At 51.4% G+C, this 19,200-nt stretch overlaps 1 protein-coding gene across 7 annotated transcripts in view; it reads left to right on the forward strand.

The window, feature by feature from the left end:
* AMOTL1 (angiomotin like 1) overlaps positions 1–19,200 on the forward strand; it is an 83,488-nt gene that overhangs the window by 39,427 nt on the left and 24,861 nt on the right. For all 7 annotated transcript variants that reach the window (XM_081001845.1, XM_081001846.1, XM_081001849.1 and 4 more), the window contains 4 exons: positions 533–1,451; positions 12,700–12,997; positions 14,443–14,587; positions 16,129–16,218. In XM_081001845.1, coding sequence (XP_080857971.1) covers positions 533–1,451; positions 12,700–12,997; positions 14,443–14,587; positions 16,129–16,218 — 1,452 coding nt within the window. The remainder of the gene's footprint in view (positions 1–532; positions 1,452–12,699; positions 12,998–14,442; positions 14,588–16,128; positions 16,219–19,200) is intronic.

Consider the following 19,200-nt stretch of genomic DNA (forward strand, 5'->3'; position numbering starts at 1 on the left):
TGTCTGGCCCCAAAATGACAACAAGGCATTCCTTTTTGGCAACTGTAACCCTGGTTTAAGGAGCAATTTGGCACTTAGCTTATACAGTCATACCTTGGGTTGAATATGCTTCATGTTGAGCGTGTTCGCGTTGCGCTCCGTGGCAACCCGGAAGTAACAGAGCGCATTACTTCTGGGTTTCGCCACTCGCGTATGCGCAGACGCTCAAAATGGCGCCATGCGCATGTGCGGAAGCGACGAAAAGCGACGCGTGCGTGCACAGATGTGCCATCACTAGTTACGTTTGCTTCTGGATGCAAACGGGGCTCCGGAATGGATCCCATTTGCATCCCGAGGTACCACTGTATATCTGAATTTCTAACGCTGCACCTGACATTTGGCTGAGTTATGAACTCAGGTTGGCAGTAGGATAATTGATGGAGGAAAAGGCCATGCAGGATTTCTCCGTCTTCCTCATTCAAAATAATCCAGCCTTTCCCTTTTTTGTGTGTCTCTTTTCTTTCTCTGCCTGCCATCTTTTCTCTTGCTTCAGCTGAAGACCCCCCTTGCAACTTCCACCCCCCGAGCTTCCTCCAGGTTTCAGAGGTGGAAATGAGAGGTTCGGAGGACGTTGCCCCTGGCACTGTGTTACAGCGGTTGATCCAGGAGCTGCGCTATGGCAACCCGAGCGAGAACATGAACCTGCTGGCCATCCAGCCCCAGGCCACAGGGAGCGCGGGACCATCCAACCCCACTGCCAGCACGCTGCTTTCTTCTTCTTCCACGGAAAACCTGGTGCCCGAAGACCCACAAATGGTCCAGCAGTCGGCGCGGCAGGAACCACAAGGCCAGGAGCACCAAGGGGACAGCACTGCGATGGAGAAGCAGCCCAGGGGCGCCCAGCCTCAGCAGAACAATGAAGAGCTGCCAACTTATGAAGAGGCCAAAGCCCAGTCTCAGTTTTTCAGGGGCCAGCAGCCCAGCAGCGCCGCTGGGGCAGGTTTTTACATGGCGGGAACCTCCTGCCCGAAATCCAGAACGGAAGGGAGGCCAACGTTGGCTCGAGCCAACAGCGGACAGGCGCACAAAGACGAGGCGCTCAAGGAACTGAAGCAAGGCCACGTGCGGTACCTTAGCGAGAGGATCATGCAGTTGTCGCTGGAGAGGAACGGCACAAAACAGCATCCGCCTGCCTTGGGGAGAAGCAAAGGATTCAAAGCGGGAGGGCCGTCCCCTCCTCAGTCCACCAGCAAAGGTGTGGATCCAAGGGGCCCGCCGCCGGACTACCCGTACAAAAGCAAGCAGGTGGTCTCTCCGGTGAGCAAAGCTCAGGAGCACGGGATGTTTTTTAATGACCAGCATTCTGGAGTCATCCAGGAAGTGGTGATGCCCTCCTATTCAGCGCCCCAGGCAGCGAGGAGCGAAGTAGCCGTTGTCCGTTATCAGCCTCCCCCAGAGTATAGCCTGACTAGGTAATGTTGAACTCTTTGCCATCTTATTGCCTTCTTTCAATCTTTTGGCGGAGGTTTTGCTTTTTTTCTAAAGTTAAGTAAGACTCCAGACTCAGGGTGGTTTTCAATAGGGCTGGGAGGTATATTGATATATCATCCATATCACGACAGTGGTTTCATAATTTTGGACCTGGCAATATATTGCAAATCATGATGTGTGTTAGGGCTGGGTGGCATATCATCTAAAACTGGTTTGAAGCCCATTTCACGATAGCAGTTTCATAATTTTTGACCTGCAAATCATGATGCATGTGCGTGTGTGCCTGCATTGCAAAAATCATGATGCGGGAAAAGCCATGAAGCCAGCCAGTGCTTTTACATAGCTCCATATTTATTTCAGACGTTGTGGTATTTCAGTACAGTTGTACCTTAGTTTTTGAACAGCTTAGTTCTCGAATGTTTTGGCTCCCGAACACCGCAAACCTGGAAGTGACTCTTCCGGTTTGTGAACTATTTTTGGAAGCCGAACGTCTGATGGGGCTTCTGCAGCTTTCAATTGGCTGCAGTAGCTTCCTGCAGCCCATCAGAAGCTGCGCTTTGGTTTCCAAACGTTTTGGAAGTCGAACGGACTTCCAGAACGGATTCCATTCAACTTCCAAGGTACAACTGTATATCACAATGTTTAGCTAGTGATACACTGCGATGTTGAAAACCGAATGTCGCCCAGCCCTGGTATTCAGTTACACAGTAGTGCAACAACTCTTAACTACTGTACATAGCATAATCTCCTCACCTACTTCTCTCCCCACATGAACCCTAAATGTGCTCCAGGGGTTCCCTCCACATTTTGGAGCAGATTTAGGCAGGTTGCAGGGAGAGGAGCAGGTGGGCAAGTTACATTGTCCAGCTCAAAGCCATTGGTTCTAGAATAATACCACCCCAAAGGGCAAAACAAACCTTTTGTGTACTGCTTGTGTACTTTGTAGACGTGCAGCAGGAGTGTGGTGCTTATTCCTCTTCTTGCATGATTTCCCTCCCTACTCCTCCCCACCACCACAATCCTATCTCTGAGTATCTTCTCTCTACTTGATGTGGTGAACATGCAACTGGGACCCAGAGGAGTTAGAATCCCAGGAGAGAAGCAGTGGGCAAAGGGGTGGGAATTGCTTCTCCCTTCTGTTTTACCTCTGCAACACGATGCCTTCCTCCTGCTGTCTTTCTAATGGGAAAAGCGTTGGGTATATTTGTAGGCCACACTCCCAGGTTCAAGTGGGGGCAATGGGCAGTAAGCTCTGTGCGCTGAGTTTTTGGATCAAGTCCATAGTGCTTTGCAGCAATACGTTTCCTGAAATGGCAACCTGGGACACAGCCCCTCATGGCTCCTTGGCTGCTGGTGTTGTGTTCCTGAAGCGTTTGCATTCCATCTGATCAGCACATGTTTTGAGTCTCAGGCAACAACATACGGAGAGTTGGGTGTGTGTTTTTCCAGCCAGAAAAGCACGGGTTTCAAGAGAAATGCGAAAAGCCCTCTTTATGTAAGCGAGGTAGCGACAAGGGAATGAGGAAAAGGAAAGGAAAAACAGGGTCAGCTTCGGGTTACAGTCTCAGGAAGTTGTAAGAGGATTCCATCTGCAAGTCTCCTTTCAGACGGAGGATTTTCCAGGTGTCAGGCACATGGATGCCGTGCGCCTCACGCTCCAGTCTCAAGCCATGTGTGCTGAATGGGACATCTCCTCCGGTTGTGTAAAGACCAAACCAGACACGACATCAGGAAATCTGTAATCAGATTTCCTGAATGTGTGTGCTTTTAAGATAAAAGCGCCATAGCCCAGTGGTCAAGCACATGCTCTTCATGCAGATATCTCCATGGCACCCCCAGTTAGAAGGATAAAGTACATTGGTACCTCGGGTTAAGTACTTAATTTGTTCCGGAGGTCCGTACTTAACCTGAAACTGTTCTTAGCCTGAAGCACCACTTTAGCTAATGGGGGCCTCCTGCTGCTGCCGCGCCGCCGGAGCATGATTTCTGTTCTCATCCTGAAGCAAAGTTCTTAACCTGAAGCACTATTTCTGGGTTAGCGGAGTCTGTAACCTGAAGCGTATGTGTCAGGGGTTCAGGAGCAGAGGCAAGGGCAAGGGAGGAAACAGAGAGCGAGGGAGAGGAGGCAGAAGAAAAGATGAGTGATGACGACGACCCGAGATCTCCGAGTCTTTCCAGTGAATCAGAAGATTCACAGAAAGGAGCACCAGTGGCCAGGGCAAGGGGGGAGCCTAGGGGGACACCCCAGGAAGATAGAGCCAGAGGGGACTCAGAGGGGAGCAGTTGGAAATCGGGACCAGCGTCACCGCCAGAGAGCAGGGAAGAGGAAGGGCGCCAGGGATCAAGCGCTGGCAGCTCACAACAGGGGGGAGGGCACGAGTCAGGAGTGGCCACACCTCCATCGGGGAGCGAAGAAACGGTCAGACGGAAGGTGGAAGGTTGGGCGCGCGCGACAAGTTCAAATGCACAGGAAGGTGGCGCAGTAGGCAGCCCGGAAAGGGAGCCAGGTCCTAAAGCCCGCCGAAAGGAGGGAGAAGAGTCAGGGGGGTCAGCGTCAGCGTCAGAGGAATCCCGGAAGGAAGAGACCCCGGGGGGCAGAGGGACCCAGAGAAGAACAGTCAGGCGGAAAAGGTGGAGCAAGGCTAGGATATTAAGTTGGTGTACAAGGGGCGGAGACTCAGATGGGGCTTCGCCGATCTAACCATTAGACGTAGGGTTGCACGCAGCAGCTTGAGAATGGAAACTGTAACTCAATAAAGACTTTTATTTAATGATCGCTGGCTAGCGTGATCCTCTGTGAGCTAGGATCTGGAAGCAACTCTGACAGTAAGCCCCATCTCCTAAATTGTGGGCATCTACAGCCTCGCGGAGAGGAGAGAAAGCGGGTGCCTACTAGCGAGCTCACGAACGGCAGACAACATGACGGCCGAACAGCAGATAGTGGAACTCAGAGAAGCAGTGTCGCGCCTGAATGCCGAGGCTCTTGCATCCAGGAAGAGAGAGGAGGACGCAGCTGCCGCCTACAGGGATCTCCAGGTCAGGTTGGAAGTGCTTACGAAGCAAGGGCAACTGACACCCAAACCGGAGGGGATTGGGTTGGGGAGACGAACAGGCGGTCTGGTCTCTCACTTCGATGGGAATTTGCAACAGTACCCCAACTTTAGAGCAGATGTAATGTGTGCACTGCAACTGCTGAACAAAGACTTTAGAGATGAGCAAGAGAAGGTGGGATTCATCATGTCCCATTTGCATGGAGATGCTAAAGCATGGCTGCGCAATTTGTGGAGAGATAATGATCCAGCGCTCCAAAATGCGGATGCCTTTATTAAAGCGATGGATGGGTGCTTTTTGTCAAGCATTGACGTGGATCTTGCTCGGCAGCAGATACATGGACTGAAGCAAGGGAGGGCCAGCGTAAGGCAGTACCATGCCCGCTTTTTCGCTTTGGTCAGTGCTCTGGAATGGGACAGAGATTCGGCTCCTGTAAGAGACCTGTTTTGGGAGGGATTGCACGGCTCGGTTAAAGATGAAATTGCGAGGGGGGAGAGACCCCGGACCACGCAGGAGATCGTTCAGAGGGCGCTGGCGGTGGGGGTGCGGCTGGAAGGACGTCCGTGGAGCAGTGGCGAAGGGCGTGGAGGGCGCGAACCAGCCAGGGGCTCCTCCTTCCTTCCCAGAGAAGCAGCGCGTGCGCAATCCACGCCTCCGCCAGGAGGAGGAGCGGAACCTATGGAGGTTGGAGGTGCAAGGGCTCAGTCAGCAGCCAGAGCCCTAGCACCGGCAGCAGTGAAAGCGAAGCCTCCTAGAGGGAACAGGAAGTGTTACATCTGCGATGATCCACAGCATATGGCGAAAGAGTGTCCCCAGAGGCTCCACAAGCACACTGCAGCCTCAGCAATGGTAACTGCAGCAACGCAGCAAGGACAACCACAGCAGGGAAACGACGGAGTCTGGTTGGAAGAGGCACTGGGGCCCAGCCAGACGTGTCAGTGAAGCAGTCCCCAGAGATTTTACAGCCCATGGACCCCCTCCCGCCCAAACCGGTAGTGAGGCTCACCGCGTCGCTCCAGCTGCCCAATGGAATCACCATGGACGTGCCAATCACCATTGACTCCGGAAGCAATGCGGACTTTATAGGGCAGGACTTTGTCGACCGGCACGCTATACAGTTGCTGCCTGCCACGCTGCCCCTGCAGGTTGTCACGGTGGATGGCAGGGAGCTGCTAGGGGGGCAAGTGGTGAAGCAGACGCCACCAATGGTGATGCGACTTGGGAATCACAGGGAAATCATCAGCTTCAATGTCACTCAACTATCGGACACGCCCATTGTATTGGGCATGAGTTGGCTGGACAAGCACAGCCCGACGCTGGCTTGGTACCAGAGGCAGCTGACCTTCGGCTCTTCCTTTTGCGCTGAACACTGCATCGTGCCCAGGCAGGAAGGAGAGGAAGAGGAGTCACAGCTGCAGCTAGGCACGCTGCAAGCGGTTCCCCACAAGTACGCAGAATTTTTGGAGGTTTTCTGCGAGAAGGAGGCAGACAGGCTACCCCCCCACAGACCATATGACTGCAAAATTGACCTGCTGCCGGGGGCGGCGCTGCCCAAAGGGAAGCTGTATTCCATGTCTGAGGACGAACTGCAGGAACTCAAAGAGTTCATAGATCATAATTTGGAGCGCGGTTTCATCCGAGAGTCCAAGGCAGCGGGGGGCAGTCCGGTATTCTTTGTTAAGAAGAGGGACACGCCCCAAAAAAGACTTGTAGTGGACTTTCGCATCTTGAACAGTGTGACCAAGCCATCGGACTTCCCCATGCCCCGAATCGACGACCTCCTCGCAAAGGTACGGAAGGGCAGAGTGTTCACCAAGTTGGACCTGCGAGGGGCATACAACCTCATTCGCATGCGGGAGGGAGATGAGTGGAAGACAGCCATGTTCACGCCCCTGGGCACCTACGAATATAGAGTTATGCCTTTTGGATTGCAAAATGGCTCCCACGTTTTTCAAGCTTTCATGCATCACGTGTTGGCGGGGCTCCTCTACAAGACGTGCGTCTGTTTCTTGGATGACATCCTGATCTTTTCGGAATCGCAGCAGGAGCATGACAGACACGTCAAGGAAGTGCTGAGCAGGCTACAGCAACATAGGCTTTACGCCAAGCTGGAGAAGTGCCAATTCGACGTGACGGAGGTGGATTTCCTGGGCTACAAGTTGTCTGATAAAGGGCTCGCCATGGACAGCGCCAAGGTCCGAGCAGTGTTGGATTGGAAAAGCCCACGCAACCGGAAGGAGGTCCAACGGTTTGTCGGCTTCGCGAACTTCTATCGCAAGTTTATCAAAGGCTTTGCGATGCAGACAGCGGCCATCACGGACACGCTCAGCTCCAAGAAAAAGAAGTTCATCTGGACAGAGCAGGCGGAGCAGTCCTTTCAGGCACTCAAGCGTCTCTTCGCGTCGGAAGAGCAGCTGCTTCATGTCAACCCCAGCAGGCCGATGAGGGTGGAGACAGACGCTTCGGACAGAGCCGTGGGAGCAGTCCTGCTGCAGAAAGACCCGCAGGGGGTTTGGAGGCCGGGAGCGTTTTACTCAAGGAAGCTCAGCAAGTCCGAACAGAACTACACCATCTGGGACAGGGAGTTGCTGGCCATTCATGCAGCGTTCAAAGCGTGGAGGCACTTCCTGATCGGCGCCAAGCACACGGTGCAGGTCTGCACGGACCACAAGAATCTAGAGCACTGGCGCACGGCACAGTTCCTGAACCAGAGGCAGATACGTTGGGCTGAGTTCTTTGCGAATTTCGACTTCCGAATAGAATATGTCCCGGGGGACACCAACATCATGGCGGATGCTCTCTCCCGTAAGCCACAGTATCTGGAGGAGGCAACGCCAGCGGCCGCCATGCACATCTTCGCACCGACAGTGTGGGCGTGCGCGGCGGCAACAGTTGACCTGGATGCGGTGCGACGAGCGTTGCAGGATGACTCCTTCGCGCAAGCAAAGATGGCAGAGGTGCACAGGGGCACGGCAGCGACCGACGAGTTCCAGCTGCGAGATGGTTTGCTCATCCGTAAAGGGGCCATCTACGTGCCGGGAGACGAACTTCGCGCCAAGGTACTGCGGCAGCTGCACGACGCGCCCACTGCCGGGCACTTTGGCAAGGAGAAGACGGTGGAATTAGTAGCCAGAGACTTCTGGTGGCCCGGAATGAGAGGGGAAGTCGCGGACTACGTGGCGAGGTGTGACACCTGCCAGAGGGCCAAACCAGTGCACAGACCGCCGGCCGGACTGCTGGAACCGCTGCAAACTCCGTTCGAACCATGGGAGAGAGTGGCCCTGGACTTTGTCACGGATCTGCCCAGCTCGAGGGGCAAGACGGCTGTGCTGGTGGTGGTGGACTTGTTCTCCAAGATGGCACATTTCATTCCGTGTGCGAAGGTGGCCACGGCGGAACAAACCGCCAAACTGTTCATAGACCACGTGTTCAAGGTTCACGGTCTGCCGCGGTCTATTCTGTCCGACCGAGGGCGACAGTTCATCTCGAACTTCTGGCAGAGGCTGATGGGCTTCCTGAACGTCAAGATCAACCTGGCGTCGGCTAGACACCCGCAGACCAACGGGCAAGCGGAGCGGGTCAATGCCATCATGCAGCAGTACCTGAGATGTTATGCGAATCAACAGCCTGCGACGTGGGTGGATTACCTGCCTCTCGCCGAGTTCGCCTACAACAACACGAAGCACGTGTCCACGGGGGTCACGCCGTTCTTCGCCAACAACGGGAGGCACCCCAGAACCTTCCCGGGACTGGAAAGAATGGGGGAGGGGGAGCCGCAGACAGCAGATGCGTTCGCGTCGGAGTTGCAGGAGGTCCACGATCAGCTGCGGCGGCACCTGGAGCTGGCTAAACACGCATACAAGGTTCAAGCGGACAAACACAGAAGGGTTGGCGAAGAGATCCATGTGGGAGACTGGGTCTGGTTAGCAGCCCACGCAGTGCCGGCCAGGTCGTTGGCGAAGAAGAAACTAGGGCATAAACAACTGGGGCCCTACCGAGTCGAAGAACAGGTCAACCCGGTGGCTTTCAGGCTGGCTCTTCCGGAGGGTTCCAGAATGCATCCGGTGTTCCACAGATCGGTGCTCACTCCCTACAAGGCACCTCACAGGTTTCAGGAACCAGGAACGGCACCGGGTCCGCTCCGAGAGAGAACCGGGCAAGGGGGAGTGGCACAGGAGGAGCGCATCAACGAAGTCACGGAGATTTTGGACTCCAGATGGGGGGAAGAGGGGGTAGAATACCTTCTCGCCAAGGAGGGCACCCCGGCCAGTGCCAACAGCTGGGTGCCGGGCTACGCTTTGGACGAACCTCTGCTCAAAGAAGAGTTTCATGCCCTCTTCCCACACAGGCCAATGCCAGCAGACTTTTTCGACGACTGGCTTTTCACGCCCACGCTTTCAGCCAGCACGTTCCGGGGGTTCGACTCGGACGAGGAACCGACACGAGACGCCCGTTCCCCGGAGGGGTCACCCTCGGGATCTGCTTCAGAACCCTCGTATTGGTGGGATGATCGACCAGAGGAGCAGTTCCGCAGAAGGTGGCTGGAGGGTCCAGGACGAGCAACGTCTCCAGAAGGCAACGAGGGAGAGACGGACATGGACGTTTTCGGGGACGACCCGGGTTTCGAGCACGGCGGCACAGAGATGGAAGCGGAAGTGACCGTCGTCAACGAGAGCAGGGAGGAAGAACCGGAAGACTTCGGATGGCGGCCCGCCACGGGAAGCGAACTGTATCCGACATTCGTCCCCCTGACACAGCAGCACCCAGATCCCGCACCGGAAGGAGGGGAGGGGGGAAGAGGGGGCTTCGAGGGGGGGATGGATGTCAGGGGTTCAGGAGCAGAGGCAAGGGCAAGGGAGGAAACAGAGAGCGAGGGAGAGGAGGCAGAAGAAAAGATGAGTGATGACGACGACCCGAGATCTCCGAGTCTTTCCAGTGAATCAGAAGATTCACAGAAAGGAGCACCAGTGGCCAGGGCAAGGGGGGAGCCTAGGGGGACACCCCAGGAAGATAGAGCCAGAGGGGACTCAGAGGGGAGCAGTTGGAAATCGGGACCAGCGTCACCGCCAGAGAGCAGGGAAGAGGAAGGGCGCCAGGGATCAAGCGCTGGCAGCTCACAACAGGGGGGAGGGCACGAGTCAGGAGTGGCCACACCTCCATCGGGGAGCGAAGAAACGGTCAGACGGAAGGTGGAAGGTTGGGCGCGCGCGACAAGTTCAAATGCACAGGAAGGTGGCGCAGTAGGCAGCCCGGAAAGGGAGCCAGGTCCTAAAGCCCGCCGAAAGGAGGGAGAAGAGTCAGGGGGGTCAGCGTCAGCGTCAGAGGAATCCCGGAAGGAAGAGACCCCGGGGGGCAGAGGGACCCAGAGAAGAACAGTCAGGCGGAAAAGGTGGAGCAAGGCTAGGATATTAAGTTGGTGTACAAGGGGCGGAGACTCAGATGGGGCTTCGCCGATCTAACCATTAGACGTAGGGTTGCACGCAGCAGCTTGAGAATGGAAACTGTAACTCAATAAAGACTTTTATTTAATGATCGCTGGCTAGCGTGATCCTCTGTGAGCTAGGATCTGGAAGCAACTCTGACAGTATGTAACCCGAGGTACCACTGTAGCTGGGTCAGGTGTGGGACGCTTTGGCCCACAAAATATTGCTGGCTTGGAAGTCCCATCAGCCTCAACAAGCATGGACAGGGATGATGGGAGTTGTAGTTCAGCAAAATCTGGAGGGCCAAAGGTTCCTCACACCAGATGGTAGTAGATCCAGGGCTCTTTTTTTCTTCAGCTGGAACTCAGTTCTGGCACCTCTGAGAGAATGAGGGAGGTGTTCATGGTCAGTTCCAGCACCTCTTCCCCCGCAGAAAAATAGCACTGAGTGTAGTCTTCTCTGCCTGACTTACTAGAGAGTCTCTGTTTGTCAGAGAAGTCAATACTGGGCTAGTGGGAAAAATTATCTGACCTAGAATCAAACAACTTCCTATATTTTGGGTGGGAGGGGGGTAGGTCTATTAGTAGCATCCGGAGGTGATTTATATCAGGAAATTTATATCAGGTGATTTATATCAAATCACCACTAGCCTGTCTCTGCAGCTGCAGTCTGATTCAAGGACCTCCACAGCTGTTTTGACCTACAAGGGGTGCCAGTCAACGCGGGGGAAAGCAGTATGACACTGAACCTTGCGTGATTTCCATTCAGCTGCTCACCTAGGTGAACTGGCAACTCACCCTAGGCAAGCAGCAAATGGCAATGGAGGATTATATTAAAAAAAGAAAACCTTTACAATGGAAATGCTGCTTCTTACTTGGTTCAGGGTTAGTTGTTTAAAAATAAGCTGTTGAATGAGACTGGCTATTTGCTGGATGTCTTTTTGCTGGTGAGAGAGACTGGCTATTTGCTGGTGGGGAGAGTTAGGTCTTTCTAAAATGGGTTGGCTTGTTATGGTGAGGTGTGTCAGTCGCCTTGTACGGACAGGCTGAGACTCTGCACTTAGCAGTTTATATATACAATCTGATGGAAAGGCTTCAAAGGCAGATCTGGGACAAATGTGGTTTGTAAACAGGGGAAGAGGCACTATTCATCCCGAAGAGGAACATGTTTAACAGCTGCACATCTAAAGGAGCAATACAAACCTCAAAGAAAGGTTCGCTGGCATGTTCGCATGAGGCCATGACTATTTCAGCCCAACCTATGCAGAACACAGTCCCCTATTTAGTGCCGAGCACAAGGCCGGGTTCCGTTCTTCTAGCTAGGAGCAGGACTGTGCTTGCTTGTGTTTCCACATGATTGCAGATAAAGTGGCTGCATGCACAGTTATACCTTTAAAAGATATTTGAAGCACATATCCCCATCAGAGAATTATGGGCACTTTGGTTTGTTAAGGCTTGCTGGGAATTGTAACTCTATGAGGTGTAAACTACCGTGCCCAGAATCCTTTGAGGCAAAGAATGTCCTTCAAATGTGTTTTAAAGGTATACTGTGTACTCAACCACATGTTGTGGAATTTAGTTCCCTCAGCGTTCTTAAACCCCCCTCCCCCCCAAAAAACCCACCATTTGCTGCCTGTTGTTGCAGAGACAGGCTTGAAAATAGTTTGGCAAATTCCCGCTGAAATTTCAGCTGCCAGACAAATTTTGCTGAATAAGCTTTCCTAGTGGTCAGTAAGATTTCCCAGAATTCAGTATTTCTGGATAGAGAACTTGAGAGAAAGTCGCCTCCTGCTCTTTTGCGTTTCCTCCATTGTCTGCAACTAACACCTTTCCCCATATTTGTCCCATGCTGACCTCTCCCTTTCCTTACCCTCTGCTTTGTTGTCTCTCCAACTACTGGAAGTTGGATTGTAAAGTCCTTGGGGCAGAGACTTTTCCTTAAAAAAACAAAGTTACTCCGTACATACTTAGTGCTATAAAGGTGTCAAGTTATATTGGTAACTAATATTATTATAACTGGTGGGGCTTGCAACAAAATGTTGCAGCATGGAGTGCTCCCATCCACTACTTCCACCCTTTCCCATCCCTTGCCCCCAACAGAATCCTGGGGACGCCCAGCATGCTCAGTCTTCATTGGGCTGTTCTCTCCTCCCCGCCCCTCAGAATTCCTTTTGAACCTCTTTAAAAGTCTGCTGATACCTCCCTCTTGTGTGCAGGTGGTACTGTTTTGGCTACATAAAAATCCGCACTTGGGGAAAGTGTTTCACTGTTCATGAATGGGATAAAGGTAAAGGTAAAGGGACCCCTGACTGTTAGGTCCAGTCATGGACGACTCTGGGGTTGTGGTGCTCATCTCGCTTTACTGGCCGAGGGAGTCGGCGTACAGCTTCTGGGTCATGTGGCCAGCATGACTAAGCCGCTTCTGGCGAACCAGAGCAGCGCACGGAAATGCCATTTACCTTCCCACTGGAGCGGTGCCTATTTATCTACTTGCACTGCATACTTTCGAATTGCTAGGTTGGCAGGAGCAGGGACCGAGTAACGGGAGCTCACCCCGCTGTGGGGATTCGAACCACCGACCTTCTGATCGGCAAGCCCTAGGCTCTGTGGTTTAACCCACAGCGCCACCTGCGTCCCATTCATGTATGGGATACTAAGCACCAATAAGCAGTCACTTCTGGCAGACTGACTGCTCACACTGCCGATGATCCGATTAATCTGTTCCCACCACTCATCTGTTTCCCCCTCCCATACAGCCGTCAGTGCCAGTCATCTTTTCCATCCCTGCAACAGCAGCACAGCCCGATGTCCTCACAGGCCTCCTCTCTTACTGGCCCACTGCACTCTGCCTCTTTGCCGCCCCTCTCGATGACCATGGCATCTCAGTCCCTTCCTGCAACTCCGCCGAGCCAGCAGCAGGAGCAGCCGCTCCCACCAGATGCCTTCACTATAGTCCAGCGAGCCCAGCAGATGGTGGAGATGCTCTCCGACGACAACGAGGCCCTGCAGAAGGAGCTGGAGGGCTACTATGAGAAAGCAGACAAACTCCAGAAGGTGCGTGGTGTGGTTGAGTGGGACTGGGCTTTGCGTCTTGATCCTCTTGGGTGACACAAGAAAAGTGTCCTGCGCCACTTGCTGATTGGGATGAACAGCACTGCCTGGTTTGGTCCAGAATATGATAAATTTAGGGACACGTCTAAATTGGAACTTACATAGTGCAGCGGTGTGGGACCCAGTAAAGGTACAATTCAATAGCATGGTCTGAAGGCACATGAGGCTGCTACCTAAGTAGGTCCAGGTCTGGCCAGTGCTTGGATGGGAGACTGCATGGGAACCATGTGAGTGCTGCTTTGCATTCCATGATGGAAGGAAAGTGGGATATTTCACTGTGTATACTGCTTTGATGTCCCTTGCAGGACAGCCTTGGGAGAAGAAACAGCTAAGGAGCACTTAAGGCAGTTGGGAGGTGTCTTGTATAGCTCCTGCAGCCAAGCTGGTGCCAAACGGATTGCTCTGTTTTCCTTTAGACCACATCAGCGAGGCCGAGAGGGGGTCTTGTTGTCTGGGCAGCCCAGGACCTCTAGACACACTGCCCAGGCTTGCAGCTCAGAGAGGTCATTTCGGTGCAGTCCATAACACCAATAGGTATTTGCATGCCTAGCAACAACAAAAAGTGAATAGGTAAAGGTAAAGGGACCCCTGACCATTAAGTTCAGTTGTGGCTGACTCGGGTTGTGGTGCTCATCTTGCTTTACTGGCCGAGGGAGTCGGCGTACAGCTTCTGGGTCATGTGGCCAGCATGACTAAGCCGCTTCTGGCGAACCAGAGCAGCGCACGGAAATGCCATTTACCTTCCCACTGGAGCGGTGCCTATTTATCTACTTGCACTGCATACTTTCGAATTGCTAGGTTGGCAGGAGCAGGGACCGAGTAACGGGAGCTCAGCCCGTTGCGGGGATTCGAACCGCCAACCTTCTGGTCAGCAAGTCCTAGGCTCTGTGGTTTAACCCAGAGCGCCACCTGCTTCCCCAAAAAGTGAATAGTGGTATATAAATACTGGATAATATGATGTGATGTAAGTTGGGGGAACTGCTTGACTTGGTAGAATTCCCATGACCAGCAATGGCTCTCCATAGAGTTGCTGAGAATTTAAACCTGGGTCTGCCTGCTGGATAGCATGAGCTGTACCACTGAGCTGCGTCCTCTTCCATTGCTGTAGTCGCTTTCTTCTGTGATGGCTGGGGAGCTGGTTTCCTTCAGCTGCAGTAGGATTATTAATGCCTGTGGAGGAATTGTATTTTTGGCATCATTGTAGGAGAATTCTTCCTGCGGCACAGTGCTAGTGTGAAAGTTGGCACACACTTCTGGCCACTGCACAAACCTCTCTTTCAAAAGTTTCGAGTCAATGATTGACATGCATCGCTGCCCAGCTTTTAATGGAAAGTTGTATGCTCTCCCTTATTCTCTCTCACTCTCTCTCTCTCCTCCAAACTTTTCAGTTTGAAATAGAAATTCAGAGGATTTCAGAAGCCTATGAGGACTTGGTGAAGACCACCACCAAGAGGGAATCGCTGGACAAGGCCATGCGTAACAAGCTGGAAAGTGAAATCCGGCGTCTCCATGATTTCAACAGGGCCTTACGTGGTATGTTCTTTTTACGAAAGGTCTTTGCATTCCCCTCCCATTGCATTTCTGTTTCGTTCCTGAACTATCAAATTCCAGATGGCCATGTCAGAGATTCTAACCGAGCAAACTGTTTTCCTGTAACAACGTTTAGAGGTTATTGTTGGTAGAGCCATTAAAAAAGACCGTATTTTTCGCTCTATAAGATGCACTTTTTCCCTCCTAAAAAGTAGGGGGAAATGTTTGTGCGTCTTATGGAGCGAATGCAGGCTGTGCAGCTATCCCAGAAGCCAGAACAGCAAGAGGGATCGCTGCTTTCACTGCGCAGCGATCCCTCTTGCTGTTCTGACTTCACTTCGCTGGAGAGGCGCTGCACACCTTTCCCTCTTTGTGCAGCACTCCTTCAGCGAAGCGGCAGGAGAAACAGAGCCCTTTCCGTTTCTCCTCCCGCTTTGCTGGAGAGGCGCTGCGCAGAGAGGGAGAGAATATTTTTTTTCTTGTTCTCCTCCTCTAAAACTAGGTGCGTCTTATAGAGCGAAAAATACAGTATATATATATTCCTGGACCTGGTTGAAAAATTTTACTTAAGTCTCTCTCCCTGCCCACCTTAAATTATGTGGAATGGGGTGCCCTCAATGGCTGCCGCAACCCTGCTTCAGACACAATGCCTAACCACAGTTTACTGCCACACTACAGGAACAAGCCTGAGCAAGCCTTGCACTCTTTGTACAGCCACGAGATTGAAAATCTTTGCTCCCGTTTTCAGTTGACTTCAGTTGTCTGCTGTTTTATTGAAACTGAGAACTCTGGTTTCCCCAGGCGGCTGCCCCATCCCCTCCTTACTCACATCAGCCTCAGCTAGCATGCCGGTGCTGAGCAGTGATGGGCTGTCGTTGTCGAAGAACATCTGGTGGGCAACAGAGTGGGGAAATACAGATTAAGGAAACAAGCCAGGATTGTAAACCAGGTGTTTCTGGACCTTCTGTTGGTCCTCCTTGGCTTTATATATCACTTTGGAATTATGTTATAACAAAGTCCCTGATAGAATACAAGGGCTGTTCTTTTTTATAAAAGTCCAACTCCCCCTGCAAATCAATTTCATCAATTTCAATTTGCTCAGGTGTTGCTACCAAATTTTAACAGCTTCAGTTACAAGTAAAAGAATAAAAACCCCCAAAGTTTTTAAAAAACAAAAGAGTGAGAGTCCATATTTTAATATTCAAATTGTTTGGATTTTGCATGGTGTTTCATAACCAGGACTGCTAGAGAGCACCAACCCTATGAGGGAACATTAGCATCCATAGGGAAGTTTGTGTAGAGAAATACACTTTTGGCCCCCAGACCAAGACCCTACAGAACAGAGTCTCTCCTTTGGGGGGTGGAAATGCAGGCTGGCCTTCCCTGTTTTTCAGGATGATCTCCATTTCTTTCTTTATTGTATAGCTGGCTTCCCTTTCCCAAGATTCTTTTTATATCATGGTACATCTGGCAGGTCTCTTTATTCTCTGAGGTTGGCCATATGTATATGTTTATTCTTAAGCTGTTTCCCCTTCTCTGTGTAGAGCGCTTGGAGACTGCCAACAGGCAGCTAGCCAGCAGAGAGTTTGATGGGAACGAAGATAAGGCAACAGAGGGTCTTTATGCCTCTCAGAGTGAGTACCACATTGATCTATAGCGGAGATATGCATGTTCACTATGTGTGGTTTGTCAGAGAATGGAAGAAGTGTTTGTTTGTGCTATGTTTTTAGCAGTTTTTTTAAAGTTGGAGGCTGGTTTCTTTCTAGCAGACTTGTTTTACCGTGTTGCTTCGTTGGAGTTAGTGGTAGGTGGTGGTCAAGGGGGAAATTTAAATAAATATGTTGATGTCAGGGCAAAGTCTCAAGAGAAATATGCTTCATAGTGAAATGGAATTCTTCTCTCCTTTTGGGATAATTCTGAATTCACACAGGTACAAATAAAAGGAGAACAAGGCCCTTTGTTTCATGAGTTTTGAACAGGCCTTCAAAAGGATATTTCGTACCACAGCTCTGAGGGAACCACTTCTCAGGGATTTGTTCACATGTCTAGGGATGGAGAAGAAACTTAGGTTTGTTTGCATTTAAAATGAGAAACGACCTAATTCGCGCATCTTGAAGTAATAAGTGAACTGAAGCATGGGTAGTCTTTGAAATTCACACTTTTTTGAAGTTTGCAATTCTGTTCTGCAACCATTTTGTACTATTAGGGGAAAATGTACATGGAAATGCATATATTAGTGAGAATAACACCTGAAAATGCATTATATTAGAAGAAATAGATTAATAGTCACAACAAAATGTATTTGCCTACCTAAATTAAGCTGCTGAAATGGGGGGGGGGGGGGAGGAACCTAACTAGGAATGGAATTTAAATGACTGTGAGTTCAGTTCAGTTAGTTCTGATATTGAAAACAAACCTTCAGGCTAAGAATATGCCCAGAAGCACTCTTGTTCTGTAATTCTATCTGTATGTCTCTTGTGCCCAGCTCTAATTGTTAGATCTTGGTGTTCTGGTCAATGAACAAGTAGATTTAAGTATCCCGAAGTCTGCCCACCCCTGTTTCAAATGAGCTGTTCAGTGTTAGTCAAAATAAAAAAAATCCTTCCAGTAGCACCTTTAAGACCAACTAAGTTAGTTCTTAGTTGGTCTTAGTTGGTCTTAAAGGACTTAGTTGGTCTTAAAGTTGGTCTTAAACTAACTTAGTTGGTCTTAAAGGTGCTACTGGAAGGATTTTTTTTATTTTGACTATGGCAGACCAACACGGCTACCTATCTGTAACTGTTCAGTGTTAGGTTGCTGTTGTTATAAATTACCTGTCCTTCGCCTGAAGGCGGTTGTTGTTTAGTCCTGTCCGACTCTTCGTGACCCCATGGACCAGAGCATGCCAGGCACTTCTGTCTTCCACTGCCTCCCGCAGTTTGGTCAAACTCACGCTGGTAGCTTCGAGAACACTGTCCAAGCATCTCGTCCTCTGTCGTCCCCTTCTCCTTGTGCCCTCCATCTTTCCCAACATCAGGGTCTTTTCCAGGGAGCCTTCTCTTCTCATGAGGTGGCCAAAGTATTGGAGCCTCAGCTTCAGGATCTGTCCTTCCAGTGAGCACTCAGGGCTGATTTCCTTCAGAATGGATAGGTTTGATCTTCTTGCAGTCCATGGGACTCTCAAGAGTCTCCTCCAGCACCACTGAAGGTGGTAGGACAATTAAAACACAGTGTTAAAAACAATTGAAAGCAACTCACAATCACAGAAATGAGGTGGGTCCTAAAAATATAAATGTATTGGCAGCAATTCTTGTTGTGCATTATGGTTATTGCACCATTGTGTTTAGATTGTTTGTTATCTGTGAACCTCTTTGAGCACAAATACCTTTCAGAAAATGCAGTGTATAAATAAACTGAATGTGACTATGACTAATCCTGGTTCTTTTCCATGAAAGGAGCTCAGGTTTCAGGGCTAGGAAGGACCGATGGCGACGTACAACAGGGGCCCATTAGGTCTATGCCAGGGGTTCAGGCACCACGTTGTGCAGCCTTGATAACACCCTCACATAACTCTAGGCTACAGCCCTCCATCAGCTACTCTGTGGAGGACAGCTCTGAGTCACCTAAACTGGCATTTCAAGTGCTTAACAAGCCGCCTTTTGCTGTCCAGAGAAGACTGTAAAAAAGGCAGGTCCAGGTAGTCCCTTTTTCTGCAGAGGGCTGCATTGAGGGCCAGTGTGGTGTAGTGGTTAAGAGCGGTGGACTCATAATCTGGGGAACCGGGTTCGCTTCTCCGCTCCTCCACATGCAGCTGCTGGGTGACCTTGGGCCAGTCACACTTCTCTGAAGTCTCTTAGCCCCACTCACCTCACAGAGTGTTTGTTGTGGGGGAGGAAGGGAAAGGAGATTGTTAGCCACTTTGAGACTCCCTAGGGTAGTGATAAAGCGGGATATCAAATCCAAACTCTTCTTCTTCTTCTTAACCTTGAGGGCAGTCTTGTCAAGGGCCATATTCTTAGGGTGGGCAGGGCCAGAGCCGGAGGTAGTTGGGGGTGTTCCAGAACCAAAAGTGACTGGGCGCTCCCTTTGTCTGTCTCTCTGCCTCATTCTGCTACCCATTTCCCCATTGTCCCCCCCTTGCACCCTATATGAAATCATAGAGTTGGAAGAGAATCCAAGGGTCATCTAGTCCAACCCCACTGCAATTCAGGAATCTCAACTAAAGCATCCATGACAGATGAGTAGCCATGGCCGCACTAAGCTCATAGGGACCACCAGCACCAACAGGGTTCTTTGGCCGGTCCCTGCACTGCCAACGCTGCTGTTACTGTAAACGGGGGGAGCCGGGGCACCCAATGCAAAAATTAAAAGGGCTGAGCAGAGCCCCCAACCCCCTCCCCGATGACCTCAGGTCCACCGGGACTGGGATTGCCCTGGTGGCAATCAAACAGGTCCAGAGAACAGAACACAGTGGAGCCACTCACACACCCCAGCCAAACACTCAGCAGCCTCCACCGCTGTGGCCACTGCTGCTGCTGCAGCCATCGAGAGAGAGAGGTAGGAGGGGACCAGGAGAACTAAGGAGGCCATGTAGAAGCACGCAGCCCAGTCCAAACCCGTCACGACCCAACCTCTCT

This window comes from Podarcis pityusensis, assembly GCF_964106645.2.
Source record: "Podarcis pityusensis genome assembly, chromosome: 4".
Lineage (NCBI taxonomy): Eukaryota > Metazoa > Chordata > Lepidosauria > Squamata > Lacertidae > Podarcis > Podarcis pityusensis.